General features: G+C 37.6%; 1 protein-coding gene across 4 annotated transcripts in view; it reads right to left on the reverse strand.

Moving 5' to 3' along the window:
- Positions 1-23,928, reverse strand: part of camk1gb (calcium/calmodulin-dependent protein kinase IGb) — a 31,217-nt gene extending 7,289 nt beyond the window's left edge. Inside the window, exons 1-10 of one of the 4 annotated variants that reach the window (XM_056241269.1) lie at positions 23,784-23,928; positions 14,331-14,442; positions 6,637-6,762; positions 5,877-5,951; positions 5,657-5,795; positions 5,434-5,557; positions 3,458-3,533; positions 2,782-2,894; positions 2,572-2,650; positions 974-1,061 (exon numbers count right to left, since the gene is read on the reverse strand). In XM_056241269.1, coding sequence (XP_056097244.1) covers positions 974-1,061; positions 2,572-2,650; positions 2,782-2,894; positions 3,458-3,533; positions 5,434-5,557; positions 5,657-5,795; positions 5,877-5,951; positions 6,637-6,762; positions 14,331-14,442; positions 23,784-23,844 — 993 coding nt within the window. In that variant the 5' untranslated portion in view covers positions 23,845-23,928. Of the gene's footprint in view, positions 1-973; positions 1,062-2,571; positions 2,651-2,781; positions 2,895-3,457; positions 3,534-5,433; positions 5,558-5,656; positions 5,796-5,876; positions 5,952-6,636; positions 6,763-14,330; positions 14,443-14,556; positions 14,660-16,618; positions 16,759-17,126; positions 17,234-23,783 lie in introns of those variants that run through there. The other 3 variants (XM_056241272.1, XM_056241270.1, XM_056241271.1) reach the window with 3 other exon arrangements.
- Between the last annotated feature and the right edge of the window lie 2,230 nt (positions 23,929-26,158).

Below are 26,158 nucleotides of genomic sequence, written 5' to 3' on the forward strand. Positions count from 1 at the left end.
GTGGAAGTGTTTGGTCGCTTCTCTGCTAGGCCCATATTTAATGCATGGGCTAAGCTAAGTGCTAACATAGTTTTGCGGCAATACAGATCGATATAGTGCACGCACTGAGACGAGAGAGGTATGTATCAACTCGTCTTAGTTAAGGGAATAACATAGTTTAATAAGAAAAACTGGTGGAGTATCCCTTTAAGAGCTCATTCAAGCCCATTCCTATCCGGCGAAATCGAGGCAACAATCAGAAACGTTGGGGCGGGCTTTACACGATGACGACAGCGCTGGGATTTTGAAGCAGATTTTGTAGCCTACATTACAAAGATGGATGCCGCCAGATCACTCGTTCGAATCAGCTATCGCGTCTGTTTTAAGCGATTTGAACGTTTCCTTTTAGTTAAAAACCGAGCAAAGAACAACACTCGGAGATGTGTCTCCACCGCTCTGCATACGTCATCTCCTTCATCGCTCTGATTGGGTTTAGCTCTATCCGCGACGTCCGTTGGTGACGCCCCTCTGGAAATGATTTGTCTATGACGCTTTGCCAGACCATAACTCAGTTACAACTGAGAATGGTCTGGTTTTAACCAGGCTAATAACATGCTAGAAACATAGTATTCACTGCAACAATGAACCAATCATAGACTCTTAAGCATTTGTCTGTTTAAATCCAAACAGCCAATTTGTTTTTGGCCGGGCAGTATATAAAGGCTTGAAGTGTTTCCAAGATATATTTTTCTAGGCCACTGATTTGATTTGACAAGTACACCTTTAGATGTCTCCAAGCATAAATCAGATTGCTAAAACTAACTGAAACTGGTCTGTTCCAGATATTCACACAGATGGAGCAATGATAGGCCGGACGGATGACCAAATCAACGACTTAAATTGTGTAATCAGACCAGAGATCATCTGAAAAAACCCAACTGAGACTAAACCACAGGAGACAAACTCCAACCAGAGTTATGAAACATGACTTTACCTTCCACTTGGACTTGGCAAAGTTTTTCTGGATCTGCTCACTGACGGAGTGGTAGATGTCCTGACTCCGGGCCGTCTTTCCTATAATCCTGCAGGTCAAAGCTGGATTTAAAACCAGAGCTAGTGGAAAACAGGAGGATTTTGTTTCCTCTTTTAACCAGACTTTAAGACAGGAAGAAGTTTAATCTAACAACTGTCGATCTCATATGTGATTTGTGGGTTTCGTTTCTCCTGCACATCAATGAGATTATACAGAGAGCAAACGGAGACTTTTAATAATATCAAGTCGAGTTGGAGATATCAATACAAACTCAACATTTCTCATCAAATTAAGAGAGAATTATCAGTGATATTGTATTACAATCATATTTAAAAAATATTTATCATTATTTTTATATTCTATTTTTTTTTATTTTCAGTTTAAGTTTTGGTAATTTTGCTATGCATGTTTTGTCATTTTTATTAGTTTTTGTGTTTTTAAATATTTCTATTTAGCTTTATTTTTTTTATTTTAGTTTATTTTTATTTATAGCTTGTTTTATTTCAGTTAGTTGCCAAGTTTAAAGGTGCTCTAAGCGATGTCATGTGTTTTTTAGGCCAAAACATTTTTTGTCACATACAGCAAACATCTCCTCACTATCCGCTGGCTGCCTGTCCCCTGAACACACTGTAAAGAAACGCGATCTCTGTAGACAGCCCATGCTTCACAAACAGCACCAAAAACAAACTGCAGCGACCCGCTCCCCAAAACATAACAAACTGTTCCAGCCAATGACCGACAAGAAGGGTTTGGGGGTGTGGTTTGGGGGGTTAGTGTGCGGATGAGGAGGAGGGAGGGTCTAGCTAGCCTCCGTTTTGTTTGACAATAGTTCGAACGTCAACAAGAAGTGACGTCACCCAGGATCGCTTAGAGAACCTTTAAGTTTTCATCTAATATACATATTTTAGTTTATTTCGGCTTTATTTCAATTTCTATAAAAACTATTTTTATAGTTTTAGTTAACAAACAACACTGATCTGCGCTATACTATCCATATTCCTTTTATAGTTCTATACTCTGTCAACAAAGGTTAAAAAAACCCCACTTATTTTTTTTTTCTGAGACATATGAGAAAAATGTATATATAAATTAAACAGCAGACATTTGTTAAAGGGATAGTTCACCCAAAAATGAAAATTGTGTCATCATTTACTATCCCTCATGTCGTTCTAAACCTGTAAGACTTGCGTTCATCTTCGAAACACAAATTAAGATATTTTCAATGAAATCTCTTCATAAAGAGATCGTAAAACAAATCCATATGAATTAAGGGGTTAAATCCAAGACTTTCTGAAGAGACATGATTGCTTTATGAACAGATTTAATTCAGGCTTGTATTTACATAAACATAGATCATCGAACATGCATTACATGTAGTGCATTCAAATTTGGTAAACAGAAGCTCGAGCCAATGAGATTCATTCTCACGCACCAAGCAAGTACGGAACGACACAAGGGTGAGTAATTGATGACAGAATTTGATTTTTTGGGGTGAACTATCCCTTTAAGGCTTTGAAAGAGCAACGTCTGAGCAATAAAAGTGTCCTGCGGTCACTCACCAGGGGTGTCTGAGAGCCTGTTCTGTGTCGTAACGCACCTTAGGATTCTTCTGCATCATGTTGCGGATGAAGTCCTTTGCTAGAGAGATAATAATTATACACATGAGGTTAATTGCTTCTAGTTACAGGTGTGTTTTACAGAATCATAAGAGAGGTTTAGATCAACCTGATAGCAGTAAGTAAAGAATGGTTGTATTATTGGATGCTCACCAGACTCAGAGATATCATCCCAGAAGGGCGAGTCGAACTCGTACTGCGCCTTCATGATTTTAGAAAACAGACGAGTCTCGGTTTCTTCGTAGAAAGGAGGATATCCACAGAGACTGTGAAGATAAAGCGAAACACTTTATATTGATGCTCCACTTTAGACATTAATAACTATAACTTTGCAACTACATGTCAACTACCAGTCATTAGAGTATTAGTACTGTCTTGTAAATTTGAAAGTACATATCAGCTTATTTTACTAACCCTAACACAAGTTTACAAATACTCTAATGAGAGTTAGTTAGGCATGTAGTTGCAAAGACACTTACAGTTAGCAGAATGTATATAGTGGACTATTGAAATAAAGTGTAACCAAATAAATGAATGAAAATGTCGATTTCCACCAGGGGGCGCCGTGTATCTAAGAGCCCTATTGTACTATGTATTCTGTGTGACCTTAAACAGCACAGATAAATGACCTCGCTCTGAATCAAACCGTTAATCTGGCAGTTTTGACAAACAGTAAGCTTTAGGTTTCCAAATTAAGAACCTGGCATCCGTTTATCACTCTCGGTAAATAACAGTGCTGTTTACAGTCCAACTCACTTGGTAGCGTGGAGTGCATTTTGTACAAAATCAGATTTCTTAGAAATTACATTTGTGCCAGGGAGGGACTTACAGGATATAGGTGATGACTCCTATAGACCAGCAGTCAACGGCTTTACTGTAGGGTTTCTGAGCCAACACTTCAGGGGCTAAGAGGAAATACAAATACATACACTTGTTTATTTTCTTGAATGTCTCTGGTTTTAGAGCACGATTCATCAGGGCACGTTATTCTAAAAAATGATGTTAATTGAAATAATGCTGCTAAAATAATGCTAAAATTCAAAATAAAAATGAGTAATACAGGACATTATACATTCAACTGTTCATGTTCAGGTCCATTAAATCCTGGCATTAAATACTGTCCATTAAATAATATTAAGTAACACTTCTAATGTTGTTCGGTCATTTTCTTTTGTTAAAACTTAATCAGAATGGTACGAAACTTTGTGACTTTTGCGGCAGTCGCTTTGTAACTACAAAAAATTAAATAAAATCATGGACATTCAAAAAAGCGAATGGTCGTAAAAAAATATATATTTGCACTTGTTTTGTTTGCGGTCAAAAAGACCGCCATAGGAAATAGGCTACAAAAATATTATTAAAGAAAAATATATTACATTGAATTTACTAAAAAAATAATAATAATCAGGTTTTCGTCACCGGTGTTCGGTTTGACCGCACACAACACAAGGTTGACTCCCAAATAAACAATATTAGATTAACAATATTATCAGGTGTATTATGTGTGATGAGTTACGGTTTCAGCCATTCCTTTGAAAATGGCTGAGGGTCGAAAGAGAAAAAATGTATACGAAGTGTATGATAGAAGAGAAAGGCCGCAGAATATAGAAACAAGACCAGAGTGATTTTGGGTGATTATTTCACACGCTGGCATGCGCTAAAAGCACAGGTTGGGATTCCCACTGATGCCGCAGTCGCGAAGATTATACTAGACAGGTAAAGTTTGTCATGCTATTTGGAGAAATCCATTTAAAGCAGCACTATGCAGGAATTCCGTTTTTGTCAAACAGCGACCCCTAGAGTCGCTGTGGAGTACTTGTACTGTCGTGAATAGCACTCACGCAGAGATGGCTCGCACTCACGGCCGGATCCCCTCCCCCTGTACACTGGTACCTGTTCAGTAGCGTGGACGCTGTAACGAGTGGAAATAAGGTGTGGCCCCTTTAAGAGCTGCGCACGCCCTGTTTAACTGTCGGCAGTCTGTATTGTATGTGCGCCTTGAACACCACATGTATATGGCGCCGGGTTATTTCTGTTTGATGCTCATTTTATCAGAATTTTATCAGATCTGTTTTTTTGCCGTAAAGCAATTCGTTACATCGCGCGACCTGATATCACACGATACTTCCTAACACTGAGGCCGGCGACCCGCCGGCTCAAAGTTGCAAGTGTGTTTTTTCCGCTCACATGCGAAACGACCACCATTCAACCCGAAAAGAGTAATATAACCATTCCAATGACTCCGAAACTGTTCGGTTGAGGTAAAAAACCTGCATAGTTCACCTTTAAAATCACTGCTAGTAAAAGTTTAATAGGCATTCCCTCTCGGGAGCAAATAGAGTGTTGCGCATGTGCATTTAAAAAAGAAAATTCTCTAAAATTCGGAAAGATCCTCCGCTATACCTTTAACAAAAGTATTTTTCATTGTTAGTTCAACTAATGCAGTTTAATAATGTTAACAAATGGAACCTTATTGCAGTGCTACCAATAAATAAAATTCATAAAAACGACTAAAATAACACTTAAAAAAAAAAAATCTTTTAAAATCAAAATATAATCAAATTAAATCACTTTTTTGCAGCGCAGTATTATAATATCAATACTATTACAGCATACTTTTCCTGATCCCAATGGATACAATCTCAAGTCTCAAAACAGTATTTATCCCTGAATGCTGTGCATCACTCAGAGAAACATCCCATTACAGAAGTGAAATATGTTGTGGATGCAGTTTCATGGTGTCTTTAGAGACAGCGAATCAAAACCAGCTGCCTTTTGTGCTTTGACATTCACTGGCCGTCTCACCGACATATCCGGGAGTCCCACAGGCCGTGGACATGACACCATGCTCTTCCATCTTAGAGAGGCCGAAATCACTGATCATGATCTTTGAGTTTTCATCAGAGCTGTAGTAGAGCAGATTCTCTGGCTAAAGAGAGAACACAGGCTCAAAGTCTTTATCTGCATATATGTACAGTATATTCATTTCTACGCAGGTGTGTGTGTGTGAATGTGGCCGTCTCTGTACCTTGAGATCGCGGTGTACGACGCCGTTTTTGTGCAGGTAGCCGACTGCCTCCAGGACCTGTTTGATAACCTGACTAGCATCCAACTCTGAGTACATGCCCCGGTCCAGGATCCGGTCAAACAGCTCGCCACCTGAAACTCTGACGGCATACGAGACATTTAACGACATGCTGTAAACACACAGAGAGCTCTGCATGGCTTCAGTGGGGGATAATGCTTACAGCTGCATGAGCAGGTAGTAATGCGTCTGACTCTCATAGAAATCCTCCAAGCAAACCACATTGTCGTGTTTGATCCTATAGACAAAAAAATTAACAAGTTAGTATAAGGAAATACAGTTATGCTGTTTTAAAATCAGATAAATGTTGTTTTAAATGCATTTACAATAGGCTATATAAGCTTATTTAGACCATGGAATAAAATGATAAAGAAAGGTCATTTTAACTTTTTATCTCAAATTTCTTCAAACTTTTTTCTCACAATTAACGAGTTTATAATTCACAATTTCACAAAAAGACAGAAAAAGATATAAACTCGCAATTGCGAGAATAAACGTGTTTTTTTTTTTGGCCTTTTATTCTCAGAATCCCACAAGTGCAAGTTATAAAACCCAAATTATAAGATATAAGCGTGTTTATATCGCAATTCAGACTTTTATTTTCAGAAATGTGAGTTTATATCCCTCAATTGCAAAAAGTTAGAATTGTGATCTCGCAATTCAGACTTTATAACTTGCAATTGCGAGTTTTTATCTCAAAATTCGGTGAAAAAATAGTCTAAATCGTGTGATATAAACTCACAATTTTGAGTTATAAAGTCCAAGTTGCGAGACATAAACTCGCAATTGAGACATTTTTTTTTATTCCGTGGCGGAAACGAGCTTCCATAATATCAATGTCCTAAGTTGGGTTTGAATTTCTAATGTAGTTTCAATTTCAATTTCATTGCATAGCTAAAAGCTAGAGCTGGTTTCATTCTTACATGCGCAACACGGCGATTTCATTCTCCAGGTTGATGTCCCTTTTGTTTTTCTTCTTCACACACTTCATAGCAAAAAGCTTGCCTGTTTTTCTCTCCTTCACCATGAAGACTTCTGAGAACGCTCCCCTAGAGAAAGCAAAGAGAGAAAGATGGGGGTAAGGTCAAATGTGCAATTGCCTGGGATGATGTTTTTCTGAGCGAGAGCATGATCTTGGTTTATGTGTTGCCGGTGTAACACGTCCCCCTGAGAGTAAAACAGGTTTTAATGAAGGCGAGGATGTGACTTTTTAACCCCTGCGAGACACACTGCATCCATTTAATAACAGCTAGAAATGTGAAAGAGGCCAGGGCTCTGGCGAGATCTGCTATGAAGCAATAACTATTATTGCAATTGATTTTATAATATAGGTAAACACATATCAATTTGCTAAATGTCTGGACAATAAAACAAGTGAAAAATGCCTAGCAACACCCTAGAAACCATTCTGAACATCTTAGCAACACCTGAGAAACCAATCAGAGCACAGAATCAGACATAGTGCAATATTTTTTTTTCTGAATTTACAAACTAATTGCGTAACCGGATAGTTTAAACAATCAGTAAAATATGGTTGGCTGGTTGTAGGAGCTTTGGAAGATCACCTAAAGCACTTAATTTCCTTTTCTCCATGCCCTCCTCAGAAGTAACCTGGAATAGCTGCCCTGGGACGAGGATTACATGTGCAATCCCTTACGCAACGGAAACGCTAATGGCCTGGTATCCAGGAGCCTCGACAAACACAGGCCTGCAACCAGGGCGCCTGGCACTGCCTCCGACGGAAAGAGGATGGGTTACAATTAGCATGAGATCGGTTGAACAAGACAGGCTATAAAGAACAGCTGCTGAGATTACGCATCACTGCTTTATCTGCTGCATTATTCATGTAATACTCTAATCATCACTGTTTAACTCTTTCCCGGCCAGCATTTTTAAAAAAAGTTGCCAGCCATTTTTGTGTTGCTTCATTTAAGAAAAATTTACCAGAGAAGTAAAACTGTATAAGATATTAAAGTCACCAAGAAATGGACAATTCTTATTTTTTATGGAATATTGCAGTATTTATCATAAACGATTTATCCGTGCACATCATTATTATTATTTTTAAATTCATGTGCCTAGTAATCTTTAATCAAAATAACTTCCCCTCCCTCTTTCAGCGACATCTCTTCTCTTCTCTGATGATGAGGGCGAGGCAACCTGTCACTCACATGAGATCCACCAATAGCAAACCAATCAATTCACCACGGACAAAATCAAGCCCCACCCTACATTTGTTCTTGTTCAAGAAGCCGTTTCATTTGGACATACTGTACGTCACATAGAGAAGAAAAGACGATCACAGCTTCCGTTTCATGTCGACTTTAAGATTTCTCAAAGAATATTTCAAAAACCTTAAGAGAATATATATCTTAAAAAATAACTCCGTTATTTGAGTGTAAATCTCACTAAATGTATTATTATTACAATATTTTAATAACATTTACTACTTAAAAAAGTTTGAAACTTAATATAATTGTTTTTAAATGTAGGTATTTATTTTTGATATAGCTGAATTCGTAATGCTTAAATCACGCCTGAAGTGCTACATCACACAATCTCGTCCTCCCACACACACACACACACGGAGCGTCACCAAAACAAGCGTCTCCTGACACTGCCAGCGTCTATCACATATTCCCACAACACCTTTTCCTGCATTGAATGCAAGAGCTGAGAGATGTGTGTTAACCTTCACCTACGGTCAGGAGTGTATAATCCTTTAGAAAGTCCTGAATTCATTAAATACTGAGGATTTCAATGAAACGCATGACTAAATAAATAATTAAAAACTAAATACAGCTTAAACTGAAGGTCAGTGCAGAGAATGTGCCCAGAGGCAGAGAAAACTGCTAATGAAATACATAGAAATATGATTTTTCATCATAGATTCTCTGGATCAAGCCAATTTTAGATGTCGTACTTCATCCTGATGGGTGTTAACTCCGGTGGAAGCCTGCTGAGGGATTGTGGGAGTTTAATTCGGGTTGTTTTTGTCAGAGGAAACCACTGTGCTCAACTCCCCACGGCCCATAATGCACCAGTGGTGCCAGTAACACCCACAGGCAAGGGCAGGTCGTGACAGAGCTCTAGACATAGCAGTTTATGCTTGAAATTATAGCTGAAACTACATATCTCACTTTATGATCTGTATGGACTGTAAAACAAAAAGAAAACACAAAAAAACATGAACTGAAGTACACTCTAAACAATGCTGGGTTGTTTTAACCCAAATTTGGGTCAAATATGGACAAACCCAAATGTTGGGTTAAAAATATAATTTAAAATTTTAACCCAACTTCAACTTTCACTTTCACCTGTAAATTTTTTAATTACATTTTAACCCAACATTTGGGTTTGTCCATATTTGACCCAAATTTGGGTTGAAACAACCCAGCATTTTTTAGAGTGTGATATATAGTATATACACTCACCTAAAGGATTATTAGGAACACCTGTTCAATTTCTCATTCATGCAATTATCTAATCAACCAATCACATGGCAGTTGCTTCAATGCATTTAGGGGTGTGGTCCTGGTCAAGACAATCTCCTGAACTCCAAACTGAATGTCAGAATGGGAAAGAAAGGTGATTTAAGCAATTTTGAGCGTGGCATGGTTGTTGGTGCCAGACGGGCCGGTCTGAGTATTTCACAATCTGCTCAGTTACTGGGATTTTCACGCACAACCATTTCTAGGGTTTACAAAGAATGGTGTGAAAAGGGAAAAACATCCAGTATGCGGCAGTCCTGTGGGCGAAAATGCCTTGTTGATGCTAGAGGACAGAGGAGAATGGGCCGACTGATTCAAGCTGATAGAAGAGCAACTTTGACTGAAATAACCACTCGTTACAACCGAAGTATGCAGCAAAGCATTTGTGAAGCCACAACACGCACAACCTTGAGGCGGATGGGCTACAACAGCAGAAGACCCCACCGGGTACCACTCATCTCCACTACAAATAGGAAAAAGAGGCTACAATTTGCAAGAGCTCACCAAAATTGGACAGTTGAAGACTGGAAAAATGTTGCCTGGTCTGATGAGTCTCGATTTCTGTTGAGACATTCAGATGTTAGAGTCAGAATTTGGCGTAAACAGAATGAGAACATGGATCCATCATGCCTTGTTACCACTGTGCAGGCTGGTGGTGGTGGTGTAATGGTGTGGGGGATGTTTTCTAGGCACACTTCAGGCCCCTTAGTGCCAACTGGGCATCGTTTAAATGCCACGGCCTACCTGAGCATTGTTTCTGACCATGTCCATCCCTTTATGGCCACCATGTACCTGATGGCTACTTCCAGCAGGATAATGCACCATGTCACAAAGCTCGAATCATTTCAAATTGGTTTCTTGAACATGACAATGAGTTCACTGTACTAAAATGGCCCCCACAGTCACCAGATCTCAACCCAATAGAGCATCTTTGGGATGTGGTGGAACGGGAGCTTCGTGCCCTGGATGTGCATCCCACAAATCTCCATCAACTGCAAGATGCTATCCTATCAATATGGGCCAACATTTCTAAAGAATGCTTTCAGCACCTTGTTGAATCAATGCCACGTAGAATTAAGGCAGTTCTGAAGGCGAAAGGGGGTCAAACACAGTATCAGTATGGTGTTCCTAATAATCCTTTAGGTGAGTGTATATATGAATGTAAACTTATTTAATTGCCATGGTAACATTCCCCATTTTCATTTAGTTTAACTTGATGTACAAAAACCCCCTGAAACAAAATCCCTAAAACTTTAAATGAAATTAAAATAAAAATGGAAAATAGAAATAGAAAATCTAATTCAAAATTATTATAAAAACTATAATACTATTTCGATACTAAAATAACACTTTGGTCTCAAAACACAGAGGCAAAATTCTCCATTTTAAAAGAAAACAGTAACAACAAAATTAAGTGGAGAGCCAGAGATTTTGGGCTATTTGTCTTTTCATTGCATGTTTTCTTTTGTTTATTTTATTGCACTTTATCTGTTTGCATCTGTAGATTTTAGGGATGTGCCGATACACTTGGCTCATGAGACGAGACGAAACAATGAGTTCACGAGACAATATTTTAACACTTTAAAAATCCTCAATGACAAAATATATGAACTGTCTTTTATTCGTCTGAAAGTCACAAAATGCAAAACAATGCAGGTGCATTTTAAAACATTTTGACGGCTGTGACATGATTATTTTGGTAATCGAGTCGATTATTTTGACGATTCTGATCTGGAAATGTATGCAAATTAGAGCTTATTTAATTAGATAATGCCTCAACAACATTTCAGATAACGTGTAATACAAAAATGTTTGCAATTCTTACTGTAATTGCATTAAGTAGTGAAAATTACTAGATACATTTTTACCCTATTGTTTGGCCTTAATCAATGAAAATAATCCAGCATTAATAATTTACATGGAAATCGTCATCTGCGTAATAGACGGCACATTGCAGGCCATGCCCGGTAGATTATCGCAAAGCTGTTTCCATCCCGTTAGCTGTTCCCTGGTGCCTGTGATCCCTGTTATTCCCTGTCTGCCAAAGCGATTAACACACACCGGTCTAGAAGTGTCTTAACCTGTGCTTTACCCTTGAATCACATCCAGACTCCACTGAATAAATCTCACACCCTCAACATGCAACATCAGCCAATCAAATGCACACTTTTGGATCACACTGTATCTGATTATTTAGTTAAAGACTTCGGTGAAACATGGAAACGAACGTCCCAAATAATGTTTGTGACGCTTGCACTGATCTCATAGTGTCTGTCTTCAGGGACGCAACATTATTCTGCTTAGTGATCGCTGGACAGTCAGCAAAGGCGATGTGCAGCTGCTCGTGTCTGCTGAGCTCAAGCTTTCTGCGCCCGCAATGACACAACCGGTTCAGGACAACAGGGCCGGATCATTGCTGTCTGCTTTACAGGCTGAGAACCATTAAAGGTGCAATATGTAAGATTTTTGTAATAAAATTGTTAAAAGATCACTTGCACAGTGTGATATGTTTCCTGCAGGTGTGTACTTACAATACCCCAAAAGTTTCCAAAGGTTTTTAATTTCAGAGAAATTCTAATTTTAAATAATGGCTCGTCCATGTTCACTTGTCGCCTGTCAATGACGTAATATCCGCGTTATCCCTGGTTTCCGCTCGTACTGCCATAGTAACCATGGCGACAGACGTGGACAACTGCGTTACGTTTAGCGGCACGCTCACGCTATTGTTGTTTCGTTCAAACATTTTGGACCATGGCAAGCAGACTTTGGGACAAAAGGAGAAATAAAACGAGGATCAATATCGGCTGCTAGTCTCATACAGCCAACAAACTAACACGAATAACATTATAACTTTCAACACACTCAAATGCAGTTTAATTCGTCAAATAAACTGACCTGTGTGAGTAATTCAGCACTTGCGGGTAGTTCGGTAGAATGAAATGTCCTTATTCCTTTATATGTGCGCTTGTGGCGCTGATATCTGTCTCTCATTAGCAATCGTGCCATGCTTAATACCAGTCACGTTAAAAACATCAATGTATTTACTCATCCATAAGCATTATCAGATCCATCGCCATGACGACAAGTTCCATAATTCCGCTTATGCGTCATCAACCTACGCCTTTGTTATTGTAAGAGGTTAGCGACCCCTAGCTGCAATTTTTTTTTTCACATATTGTAGCTTTAAGTGGATCAGATGGGATAATTGATATGAAGATTTAAAGGTTATTCACAATCTAAATAATAAATATTTTTTTCTCAAGATTAAGTATCAAGTGTCTACAAAATAAAGTTTTTAAACAGGATTCCTGAATATTTCTCCCATCTGCTATTGGCTGGTCAAACAGAGTCCCGCCCCCAAACTCATGCAATTGGTTGAGTGAAATGATTAAACAAACAGAGCAATGTTATAATCACCATACTATGTAACACTTTACAATGAGGTTCGGTTTGTTAACATTAGTTAATATGAACCAACAACGACACACTTACTTAAACATTGATGAAATCAAACACTGTATCTGCTAATATTATTTAATACAGCTGAACTAACAATGTATTTTATTAACATTAACAAAGATGAATAAATACTGTAACAAATATATTGCGCATTGTTAGTTATTGTAGGTAAATGCGTTAAGCAACGTTAGCTAATGGGACCTTTTTGTAAAATGTTACCCAATAGTGTTTACCCGATTTAAACTATGAAGGTTTACTTGGTTCTGAATATTAAACTAGGATAAAATAAAGTATTTAATGCAAAGAAAGTTACATACATTCAATTAAAGTCCCCTTGTAGTCAATAATTTTATCCCTTAAAACTCATATTTCATCATCAAAATGACATATTTAAATATTTTTTTCCTGTGAAAACTATTCTTCATGCCTTAAAGTAGCTTGAATGTAACTCTACACCCTTGCTTCATTTAGTATACACGTGAATATGCAAATGAGCCCCGCCTCCACTCACTCACACCAGCTCAGAATACCTGATCCACTCGCTCAACTTTACTATGGTAAACGCTACACAATGGCAAGTGGAAATGCTGGTTTAATTCAGCCATATATGTTTGAAGCAGAAACTGATTGAGAAGAAGAAGTGGAAGAGTGAATTACAGGCTCGTCTACAAGTCCATGATTCAGAACGGTAATGCGTTTTATGTATCGCTCTCCACAACGTCGGACACATAATGATAATTGATATGATTAGCTTTTATTAAACAGCTAATAATGTGTAGCTAAAATGTTACACAAACCATGTTACAGTTCGCATCTCAGAATCAAACAACTACCTCTAACAATCAGCGCTCTTATGAACATCACAGAACGTCAGTGGAGAAAGGCATAGCTCATCATAACATCGTATACATCATATATATAATTCACCCCCTATATTGCTAAATGCACCTGATTTTTCATGTTAACAGAAACATTTTGTGGGATAACCTGAGAACAACTGCGATTTCAAACCGTGTTTTTGAGACTGTCTTTGGTTCACTGCAGTTTTAAGGAGAAAATACTCAGCAATGGTGTTGACTTAGTTTGTCTAAAAGCATATTAAAAACACCACATAGACAAACAACATTAAAAACTAGATTTTTTACCACAGGGGGTCTTTAAGTCAATTTTCTTTAATCAAAGAAAATCCAAATAAAAGGCTTAAAATGTAAAGACACAGTTAAAGCTGAAGCTCCTGAGGTTTTTCTGAGGGAATCACTAATCTCACAAATGCCGAGCCTTGAATTACCCACACGGTGAAGTTGGGTAAACAATCTGGGTCAATCCTTTACCGGACACTTTGGGTGAGGAAAATCAGCTTTCTGGAAAATGTCTCTAACATATTTAAAATACTCAGGAAACTATACAAACTTTGAAGTTTTTAAAATAAAAAAAAATTGATATAATGTGCATGATAATACTTTTTAGCACACTTACACTTTTTAAAATCTAAAAATCAGCTGCATGTAGGAAGTAAATACTTCATTAAAATAAAATGCCACTTGAGACATAAATACTGTCAGTATAAATTTACCACCAAAATGAAATATCCTACTGAAAAAATGATGTTTATAAAACCATTCACAACTTTTACAATGAATTATAAGAGGACCTAAAGTTGTACTTACGATCCGAGCACCTCCATGAATTCAAACACATCCTGGATGTTATCCGTGCTCTTTTTCCAATCATAGTCGCCCTCCTTTCGCCCCATTTCTGTGTGAGCTTCTACAGGGATTTCTGAAGAGGATAAAAAAAAAGAAGAAACCTCGTTATAAAGTGACCAACGTCTGTGATCTGTGACAATCTGTTATGAAAAAAAGTGAGCAATAAATCAATGGTTTTTGAATGTACCTTTATTCGCAGCCAAATCCCTAATAATCCCTAACAGTCCGGGAGCCATGAGGCCTGATTCCTAATATAAATCCAATTAGAATTCCAAATCAAGATGAAATATCAAAAACTCTTTTGCATCCTTTAAGGTTCCAGGTGCAAAGCAGAAACCAGCGCAAGTCAGCTCATTTTCCAGCTACTGACGGACAGTCGATGGCTTCACTCTTGAAGTGTGTTCATCTACTGTAACAGCTTTAGTTTTAGTGTCACTGACCTGCGCCGAACTCTTTAAAAACTCCACAGCTCCTCATGGGCTGTCCTACATAAGACGGCTGTCAGAAAACACTAATCAGGTTTTGGCTGGTCATTGTATACAGACAGGTAGATGTGCGTCTTAATGCTTATGTTTTTTTTTGTTTTGTTTGAGTTTGAATTTGAGTTTAGGTGACTTATGAGATTCTTTTGGCAATTTCTAAGAAATATCTATAAATAAATCTGGTTGTTTTAACTGGATTGTATTTGGAGAAGGTGGATTTTGTCTAAACTCAACCCGATCACACTAAATGCGTCTCTATAGCACGCAGTGTTTATCGTGTAATTTATACGCGAAAATGAGTTTTTACGTGCACAGGATACGCATGGGTTGGTTAGGGTAGGTTTAGTAGTGGTGTGGGGTGCGTGTGTATTACACGCAAATGAACTGCGTATCAAATGCAAGCGAAAACTGCGTATCATATGCACGTAAAAACTCATTTTCGCGGTGTCCACATGCCTCTAAAAATAATTGGATGTATTTGATAAAGTCATCATCTTCAACAAAACGCATGTATTACGAACTCAAGCCCATCAACTGCACACAAAGACAGCAGAAATTGCTCATTTACACCATGTCTATTGTGTTTATTTTAAGGTAAAATAAACACAATATTTCTTATTTCTCCATAATTGGTGTTCAAACATACATGCAATCCAATAAATTTGTCATTTCTAACATATAAAGACTTCTCTGGGATTAGCAGTAGTTCTGGTAAGTTCTGGAAAGCTTTGCTCTCATTCCACTTATATAACGGGTTAAAGGCTCTGATCTTCTGAGTCGACCTTAAAACAATTACCTCCCAGATGAGTCCATGAGGTCACTTGCCATTTATAGCTTCAATAGCCAAAAATATAATTTGCCTCCAAGAGTGACATTAAGAACAATAAGGTGAAAAAACTCTAGTAGAACCAGTAATAGACCAAGAGAACAAATAACATCCAATTAAGAGGCAAGAATGGACTGCAGGTCTAAAAAAAAAAAACACACCATGGTTGCATGCAGTCATTACCGTCATGTCATAACGAACAATAGCTATATATGGTTAAAACATAAGGAATATGACCATCCATGTTAAACTGCAGATTCATAAAAATAAATTATTAATTTAAAAAATAAATGCCACATATATTAATAATTAAAATTACAAACGTTTAAATGAAGACAAATATTTAAAATATTAAATTCATTTAATTAATAAATTAATTAATAATAAATTAAAATGAAATAAAATTTTATGAAATGCACATTCATTTAAGAAAACAAATAAATGTTTGAAATGAAAAATATTTTTTTTTATTTCTTGACTTTTTTCAAAAGGTTCAAAACAAACAGTACCAATCACAGTATTCATTTTAGTATCATAAATTAAAATGCATCTCGCAATGCACAACATTGCAAAATAATAAAACAAGAAGAACATCGATTTCTGCACGTGGCTTTGTCTTTCCTCTGCAGCCTCTCTAATGTTCAAGGAATCTGTGTGGACTAACACTCAGCGCACGAGACAGCATACACATAAACACGCAGCTCATCACGGGTCATTAAAAACATGCACGGGGCGCGTGTCCTGGTGCAAGGTGTCCCATACAGTGACTGACGATCATATCGCATAATTCAAAGTCTTAATCTAGATCGTACTGTACTCACGTGCACATTTAAGCCACACGCATGCGATCCATTAATCATCTTTCACAATATGCATTCTGATGCTGCCTGCATGCATAAGCAGAGGTGATTATTTTACAAAGAGCCAGTTTTTGACCTTACCTTCAGGTCTGTAACTCCAGCAGGATTTTTGTCTCTTGCAGAAACTATCGAAGCTCAAGCAAGGACAGCATTGACAAAGAAAGAGCGTCGAGGAGAGAGGTTGATGCGAAACGGACATTTGCAACGCGCCCGAAATGCAATGATGCACATTTATGCAATTAGTAGCTACAGTTTGCAAAAATCTTTCATACGCAACATCATCATATGAAAAACGAGCATTTAAATTTTGCAAACCACTCAGTCAGAAGTTAATTTCTTAAGCAATTGTTGCGCGCACTCGAGCAATAAAACTGTCATATAAAATCGTCTATTTAAAAAAAAAAAACACTTTACATTACAATGTCCATATTGCATACAAATATAATGGATTAGAGGCTAATAAATAATTGCACATAACATGAACACTGTAATTTAAAGTGTGACCTGTTTTTGCAGCATCCTCGTTTTGTCTCTGTTAATAGGACAGGAATCGGGTTTACTCGGGACAGCGTCCCTTCCTTTGACTTACCTAGAGAGGCAAGTGCGCAAAAGATGCCCTGCTCTGACTCTCCTGCCAAAAGCCCGCTGCAGTCTGGACAGATTAAACCCGTCGGGAGGAGCACATAACCAACAGGTTGAGATTACATGAGCTGTCAATGAAGGAGGAGCGGCCAGCGAGATTCTCAAGGTCTTTTTACTGACTGTCTGTACATGTGACACACACACACACACACAAAACAAAACAAAACATTCACAAACAAAGCATTTTGAAAAACCCCCACAAAAAAACAAATCAACTTTACTTGAAGGCTGTTGGTAGATTTTAAAACTGACCACGGGTGAATGACCATTAACAAACACTTTAGATCCTATCCTCATATTCAGGGCTTGACAAACTGAGAACTGATGGCGGCTTTATGTGCCACACTTTGGGTGTGAGCACTAAATCTGCGGGAATGAGTCAAAATATGCGCAATACGAGCATTCCCATGCTGAAATTCAAGCCCTGTAGCAGCAACTAGGCTATATTCATCTGGAGCAAATGAAACGAGTGAGTGAGGAGAGGCGGGTTTGTGTGTAACTCGCTGTCGGAGAGATGAGAGAGAGAAAGCTCATCTGGTGTCGTGTGTATTCTGTGGGAAATGAGTATTGGAAGCGTTTCAGATATTTCAGTATCGATAGGCCTATGTGTAAAAACAATATCTATATTTCTGACAACACTACATTGCACTTAGTTTATTATTTCAGTTGCCTTTTTAAAAGACTACAATTGTAAAATGTATATATAAAATTTAACCCACCAAAGTGGCTGTGTTAGGCCGGATTCACATATATAGCGCCTAAAAACGCGTAGAAAACGCTGGGCGCGCCGCATTCTCCTTTTTCCAAAGCGCTAGGGCGGTTGCGCTCCGGTTGGTTCTTGTCACGTGAACTACTGTGCGCTTGCGGCATTCTGAAAAGTTGAGATGTTTTTATCTCGATGCGGCGCGGACGCGCTTTGAAAAAACGAGCGCGTCGCTTCCATTATGAGCGCGCATACCGCGCGCCTAGATTTGAAATAACGAACTTGAGCGCGCAAAAGACGCGATATGTGAGCAGGCCCTTACACGTCACTGCTGATACACCCGCATTTGGTGGGTTGGTTAATGTCAATCTCTGCTAGGCTTCTATGAATCAATGGGAGAAAGTGCAATACGCAATATGGCGGAATAAGTATCGCTGTCTAAATAAAAGAGTCAATTGCTAATTGGTAGACAGTGGTCTTTAATGTTCTTGCATGTCCAGTCATAAGAGAACTAAAATTCGCTTGGTTTGAGATTTACCCAAGCCTATTAAAGGAGGAAGTGTCACACTGTGTTTTAAGGGATTATCCTGACTGGCCCAACAGGTCGCATGCAATAATCTCTCCTTGAGCTCACCGTACACTCTGATGCGGCCCTTACAAGTGACCTAAACTAGAGAAAACTAAAACACTTGAATGGTCCTTTTTCTTTTGGTGTGAAATGTGACCTGGACTGGACATGTTTTTTGGTGACATTCACATGCATTCGGGTTAGCAATAAAGCCAAGTTATAGGTTGGTAAAACAAGACATTTAACCTTGACTGAACCTACAGTAATAAACAAGTGTCCTGCACTTATATTGTGCATCTTATTGAGGAGAATCATGCAGTCCACATTCTTTTATTGGACTTGAATTTCATGTGGTGGAGGTGAACAAATTTCCCAGTCCTGAGCCATATAGAGACCAGATTTGTTCCAGATTTGTGACCAGACACAATGGCAATGTGCTGAATACAGTTCCACTCAGAACACCTTCGCAACCATATAGCAATGTAATGGCAATGGCGAGTTTTACACATGCAAACACCACTCTCATTTTCAGAAACTACAAAAATCAAGTTTGGTTGATTGTCAGATAATGTTTTAAGTGCCATTTCCACCATGTTTTCATGGCAAAGTCCCTGCAAGTCATTTGACTCGGCGGCCATCTTTGAAACGTCTCTCGGCATATTTCAGTCACGCATGCAGCTCTTATCTCTTTGAATGGGGAAACATCAAATTATCTAAAACTGTTTGCCAAGCTTATGATTAAATTTCACATTTGAATGAAATCTGACTATAACTGTCTCAAAAATCTTGTTTCTAAACACTCAAATCATGTTTAAAAAATATGCATTTTTTAAGCTGGAGCAGAACACGACGGCAGCTGCGGTGACGCCATGACATAAAAATATTAATATAATTTATAGAATTTGATATAAATATAATTTTGTTTACTTTTTGTTTTTACATTTTGAATGAATATATATATATATATATATATATATATATATATATATATAATACATTCAAGTTAAAATACATAAAAATATTTGTATATTATTATGAGGGGCCGTACAACCCAAAATCCATTCTTCTAGGGCGGCCTACTGTCACACTTATACATTCTCCTTTCATATACATGCATTTCTACTCTCACACACATACATTCTCCTTTTTTTTTACCTTTATTTAACCAGGTGAGTCTTATTTAGATTAAAATCTCTTTTACAAGAGAGACCTGGCCAAGATGCAGCATAAAAGAACATAAAGAAAGTTTCCAACATATAAAAAGACATCAAGTACACATACATATATAACACAAGACCCTTTGCTGAATAAGGCATAATACAACTTTATAAACAGTAACACTGACCAATGTTCACCTGCTCCACAGAGTTGAAACGAACTGTCTATAAGAAATAAAGGTAGTCAGTTTCAACGATTTCTGAAGAAGTTTCCAAGCAGAAGGTGCTGCAAACATAAAAGGCTTTTTTACCTAATTCTGTTTTGACACGGGGTACCAACAAGTGTAGGACGTCCTTTGAACGTAATCCATAATGGCCGTGAGTAGGCTACTTGTTAAAAAGATACTCAGTTAAGTAGGAGCTAGAAGTGCCTTATAAATGAAACATAGCCAATGAGTGTACCTTCTTGCATAAAGAGAGGGCCATTTAGCTTTATAGTAAAGGATACAATGATGTGTCCTATATTACAACCATTGAAAAAACGCAATGCACAATGATACACAACATCCAGTTTCTTTAAACATTGGGCAGAAGCATTCATATACAGTATATCAGATCACCATAATCTAAAATGGGAAGAAAAGTGGCCATCACCAGGTATTCTCTAGAGCGAATGGATAAGCATGATTTTGATCTGTAGAGAAAGCCAAGCTTTATATTCAGCTTAGAAACAAGATTGCTAACATGGGTTCTGAAACACAGTTTACAATCAATGATTATACCCAAATATTTACAACTGTCAACTACTAACTCAATTTAATTTCCTTCAGAAGTTGAGATGCTTGAAGAAGAAACTGGAAGTTGTCTTGAGTTTGTGAATACCATTACTTTGGACTTTTCTACATTTAAGACCAACTTAAGCTGTTTTAAACGCTTCTGAACAGTATTGAAAGCAGACTGCAAAAGATCAAGGGCTAGTGCAGTAGATGATGCAGTACAGTAAATAACAGTTTCATCAGCATAAAAATGATACATAGCATTCGATAGATTATCACAAAGTTTGTTTATATAAATTGAGAATAATATGGGCCCTAGTACTGAGCCTTGAGGAACCCCCTTGGAAATAGGCAAAAAGGAAGAGAAAGAGCCGGCCATCTGAACACTTTGGGTTCTACCTGACAGATAATTTTGCAAACCAATCTACTGAAAGCTTAGACAGAGCAATGCTCACTAGACTATTCACAAGAATGCAGTGATCCACTGTATCAAAAGCTTTTGAAAGATCTAAACAGTGCAGCACATATTTTCCTATTATCCAGTGCCCCAACAATATCATTTATCACTTTCAATGCTGCAGATATGGTGCTATGTTGTTTCCTAAACCCAGATTGAAAATGGGATAAGATATCATTTGTATTTAAAAATTCCTTTAGCTGCTCACCAACCAAGCGTTCAAGGAGCTTGGCTAAAATACACAGCTTGGAAATAGGCCTATAGTTATTTAAAATAGAGGGATCGGGGTGATTAGTAATGGTGTAACATGGGCTGACTTCCATACTTTAGGGATGTCATTTTCAACAATTGTTAAATTAAAGATATAAGATAAAGGCTCTGCAATTAAGTCAGCTGCTAACTTTAGAAAGAAGGGATCTAAATTATCAGGACCAGCAGACTTTTTTGTGTCTAGTTCCTGAAGAAGAAGAAGAAGAAAAAAAATTCTACTCTCACACTATACATTCTGCTTTCACAAAAAAAATATATGTAGCCTGGCAATGTAAGAGAATAATGTATATGTGTGAGAGAGAGTATAGTGGAAACGGAAGGCAGGTCTGGTCAAGCCAGCCGCGGTTTGAAAATAAAAAAATACACGGTCAAGCTAGCCGTAAAAAAAATGGGTGTGCGCCTATTACTATGACTACGGTAAATTCGGGAACAGCAGCGGGATAACTTTTTATTTATTAGGCGGATGTTTGCGGCCGCGCTGTCGGATGTCGTGCGGAGATCGCGTTTACAGTTATAAAGTTCAAGCAACACTAAGTAAGATTTTTTACCTTAAAATAATGTTTTCAAAATCGTTTCAGTGGTTCGTCAAGTCGTGACATGGTGAAATGCACTTATGCCACCGCTTTGCGGTACTTTATCTGATATATTCACGCTATGTAAGATTGCCAGATCGGGTCGCGTTTCTGTAGTCCGAATGAAACTACAAATTTGACTTGCTTTACGGCAAGCGTTACAATTGCCAATAGGTGGAGCGTACTGGACAGTAGACTACAACTACATGTAAGATACCTATAGTAGCCGGGTAGCTTTTGAATTGTCATCATGATTCCAAAGCCGGTGCTGGATAAACAGAGCATGTGCGTGTGTGCGACAGTAGGATGCGGTAGGCTAAATTATTTACGACAGCGGTAATGGACAATTCCGCTTCCAACCTGTAGGGCGACCGCAGAGGAAAAGTTACTTGGTGTTGCTTTAAATAGCTACGTAAAGTGCTTGTAGAGTTGGTGTATGTTAATAGAGCTTTATAGTCTGATTACTGAAATGTTAATGTCAGTAGGCCTATTGTTTTATTTGGTGGAACACACAGTTTCATTTTCTGTGCCCATACAGTAGATAAATGTGTAATGCGAGTTAATTGAAAGAGCGTTTCACTTTTTGACATGAAGAAGTCACACTGCCAGCTATTTCAACACTGTGAAACAAAAAAATAATGTATTATTGTCTTTGTTGAATTTGCAGATTGTAGGCTACAGTGTGTGACAGAAATAAAAATGATATGTGCCATTAGAAAAACAGCCTCTTCTGTGTGTGCAACAGGACATAACTGTTCTCAGACCTGATTCTTTTTTTTTCTTCAGGAACTAGACACAAAAAAGTCTGCTGGTCCTGATAATTTATATCCCTTCTTTCTAAAGGATTCATAAGCAGTCCGTACTACATTTAGACATCCATATAAGGACTCCAATGTATTTACTGCTGCTCTATTTCTTGAATCCTCAACAAATCTTGAGACTGTCAGAAATCCACATAGGGTTTGAATGTGATAAAGTTCTCAATGCAGCCTATCATGCACAAAATAATCTTCTCTTTGCATTTGCTCAATACATTCCAGCACATTATTAACAAATTGTCTGATTTCATGTTCATCGCTACTTACTCCAAAAAATAACAACTGTACTTGAAAAGAAAACAGGATTGTTTAAAGCTGCTTAAAGAGGAAGTAATGGATACAAAAAAAAAAAAACTATATATATATATATATATATCAGAGGTGGAAAGAGTAATAAAATATTCTACTCAAGCAAAAGCACTACTACTTCAATGAAATTGTACAAGTAAAATTACCAATCTAAAAGGAGAATGTATGTGTGTGAGAGTAGAAATGTATGTATGTGAAAGGAGAATGTATGTGTGTGAGAGTAGAAATGAAAGGAGTATGTAGGTGTGTGTGACAGTAGAAATGAAAGGAGAATGTAGGTGTGTGTGACAGTAGAAATGAAAGGAGTATGTAGGTGTGTGTGACAGTAGAAATCAAAGGAGAACGTAGGTGTGTGTGACAGTAGAAATGAAAGGAGAATGTAGGTGTGTGAGAGTAGAAATGTATGTGAAAGGAGAATTTCTACACACCTACTGATTTTTTATTTTAGAAGAAAAATATTTCTCGAGACAATTATGTATGTTTTCTTGACCAATTCTCATTATTTTTATGCAAAAATAAATAAAAACAGAAAATCTTATAAATGCAAAAAAATTTATATTATTTAAAATGTAATATATTTTGAACTTTAAGGTATTATTTATATAAACAAATATACATTTTATTAATATCATAACAGCAACAAATGTAAAAATAAAACAGTAACATTTACATGATTATTAAAAATCTAGATTTTGAATCTGATTATTTATTTGAAATGTAATCAAAACTATTAAAGGTTTTAATATTTTAATTTGAAAAGTTGTAAAATTTAAATATTTATATATATCAAATTTCATTGTAAAAATGTTTGTTTTATAAGCAAATTCAAAACTATTTGTCGAAAACCATTTCAAGCATTTAAGCAAAAGCCTTTATATCAAAAGGTTTTTACAACCATGTGAAACAAATTCGGTCGAATGTGTCCAAACTTCTGCCTGGCACAGAAGATAAATTCGAGGTTTCGTCCAGCTTACCTTTGTGATGCTGTTTTTGGCTGACCAGCGCTTTGTGTTGCGGGATGAAGTATGATGGCATCGCTGGCAGAAGTGTGTCCGCTGTCAGGACCGGTGGAAGTCTGACTTGTTTGCAAGATGTTGTCGTATGTATCCTGGGAGGGATGGTGAACCTGGGCGAGACAGTTCTCTCATTAAAACACTCTGTGTACGGCGTTGCCATGGTGGGGAAAGGAAACATGGGAGATAACCGGACATGAAGATCTCTAGATAGTTCTGTTTCAGGGAGGATGATTTGCGTAAATGGGAATAAGAATGTGGAGACGAGGAACCTGTTTCCACCCAAGAGGTTTCATATTCACTTTCAGAACATATCTAACAAACCCAGTGCCATGAACAGATATTACAAAGAACATTTGCTCTATCATACACTAACATCTGCAATGAAGTCATTTCACAGATTGACTAACCATACACAGCCAGAATTGTGTCTGCATCATTGGAAAGTGTTACTATATCCTCCCTGTCTGTTAGCCATGATTTTTCTTGTTTTTTTTTTTGGTTTGAATTATATCGAATGCAACGCTTTACATTAAAGGGACTATGTAGAATAAAAAAACCCTGTTTTAGCGACACCAGTGGCTGTTAAGTGAACTGCAGCCAGTGACGTTTTGCTCGTGCTCACACTCGAAACACACAAGAGACTGAACGTAATTCAAGGCCCCGTTATACTCCTTTTTTGCTTCTTTTTCACTCTTCGCTTAGAAGTAAAAACTAGCTAAAAATTAATAAATTGAAATTACACTCTTATGATAGTTTGATTATAAAGTATATTTGAGACTGTAGACTGTATACTGTCGCCTATTAGATCTGACTATGTGAGATTATAGTTTGAATTAATCCCCTTTCTTTGCATGACACATTGACATTACAGTCCAGAATGGCTCTTTTGGCGTTATCCTGAACATTGTTTCATTTATTGTGTCATTGAACAGAAGAGAGGCTCTCGGGAAAACCGTTTAAACATCACATCTTTTGATTTTCCTGGCAAAAACGTCCAGAGTCCTTCATATAAAAATCAGTCTACAGGCTTTCATTGACGGAAGTCGGGAGAGGTCTCATTTTTCGTTACAAGCCGTTCACACATTGGCAACAAAAAAGCGATTAATACATGAACATCTTACATATAGCCCCTTTAAATTAAAGTAGCCTATAAAATATATAAATAATATATTATAATTTAATAATTTAAGAAAGAAAAAAAATTACAATTATATTTGGAATAGAAACTTTGGTTTCACCAAGTTTTACTATGTCACGTTTGGTTTTGTATTCATGTTTTCATGTCTCTTATTTTGAAATTGTCTCATGTTCCTGTTTTTGTCATGTGATTTCCTTACCCCATCATGTGATCCTGTCATGTGTTTCCCCTGTTCATGTGTCTTGTTTTCTATTGGATCATTGTTTGATTACGCACAGGTGTCTCTCGTTTAGTCATTAGTCTCTGTGAATATATAGCAAACCCGATCTAACGGCAATTCGTACGAATTTTACGAGGTGGCTAATTCGCATAAATTTATACGACATCACTCGTACAAATTAGTACGATTTTTGCTAAATTGTACATATTTTCCGACTTGCCCAATTTGTACGAATGACCTACCCCTGACCCCACCCCTAAACCTAACCATCACGTGGGTTTAGACAAATCGTACGAATTTGTACGAGTGAGGTCGTACGAATTTTCCACCTGTTAATCACTCGTACGAATTGGTTGTGAGATAGCGTTGCAATAGCCCTCATGTTTCCATTGTCTCTTGTCTAGCTTTGTCTCTGTAACCATTGTAACCAGTCCATGTTTATGTTCATAGTCAAGTTTAAGTCAAGTCTTTGGTTCTTTTGTATTTGTTCACATTGGGTTTAATAAAACTGCACATGGGTTCATCAAGCTTGCCTTCAGTGGACTTTGTTACATATACGATCATAACAAACTTTCAAACGGTAGTATATATGGACCCACATGTGTACTCTCAGACTTTTGGTCCCGATTGCATGTGAAGATTCATCCCAGAGAAACTGGTGTTCAAGGTAATACTGTCAGTCACCTGAGATGGGGTGACTTGTGCAAACCCAACAGTCTGCTCGTTCTGAGCTCTTTAAATGGTTCTGGAACTCTGTGGGTCTCTTATCGGGGGATATTATTCAACTACTCCCATATATGTGACCACATCTAGCACATCTTTGAATCTGTTTTGGAATGAACGTTTAGTTCCTGGATTTCTTCCTGTTTTCTTTGGCAATAGCTCAGTCGTATTTGCTGCAAATCTGGCCTGCCATCGCATCAGTCACTCTGCCAAGTCAAACAGCCCCTAAATGGATAAATGTGTTCGCAGCAG

This window comes from Rhinichthys klamathensis, unplaced genomic scaffold (assembly GCF_029890125.1).
Source record: "Rhinichthys klamathensis goyatoka isolate OS25496 unplaced genomic scaffold, OSU_Roscu_1.1 h1tg000635l_1, whole genome shotgun sequence".
NCBI lineage: Eukaryota > Metazoa > Chordata > Actinopteri > Cypriniformes > Leuciscidae > Rhinichthys > Rhinichthys klamathensis.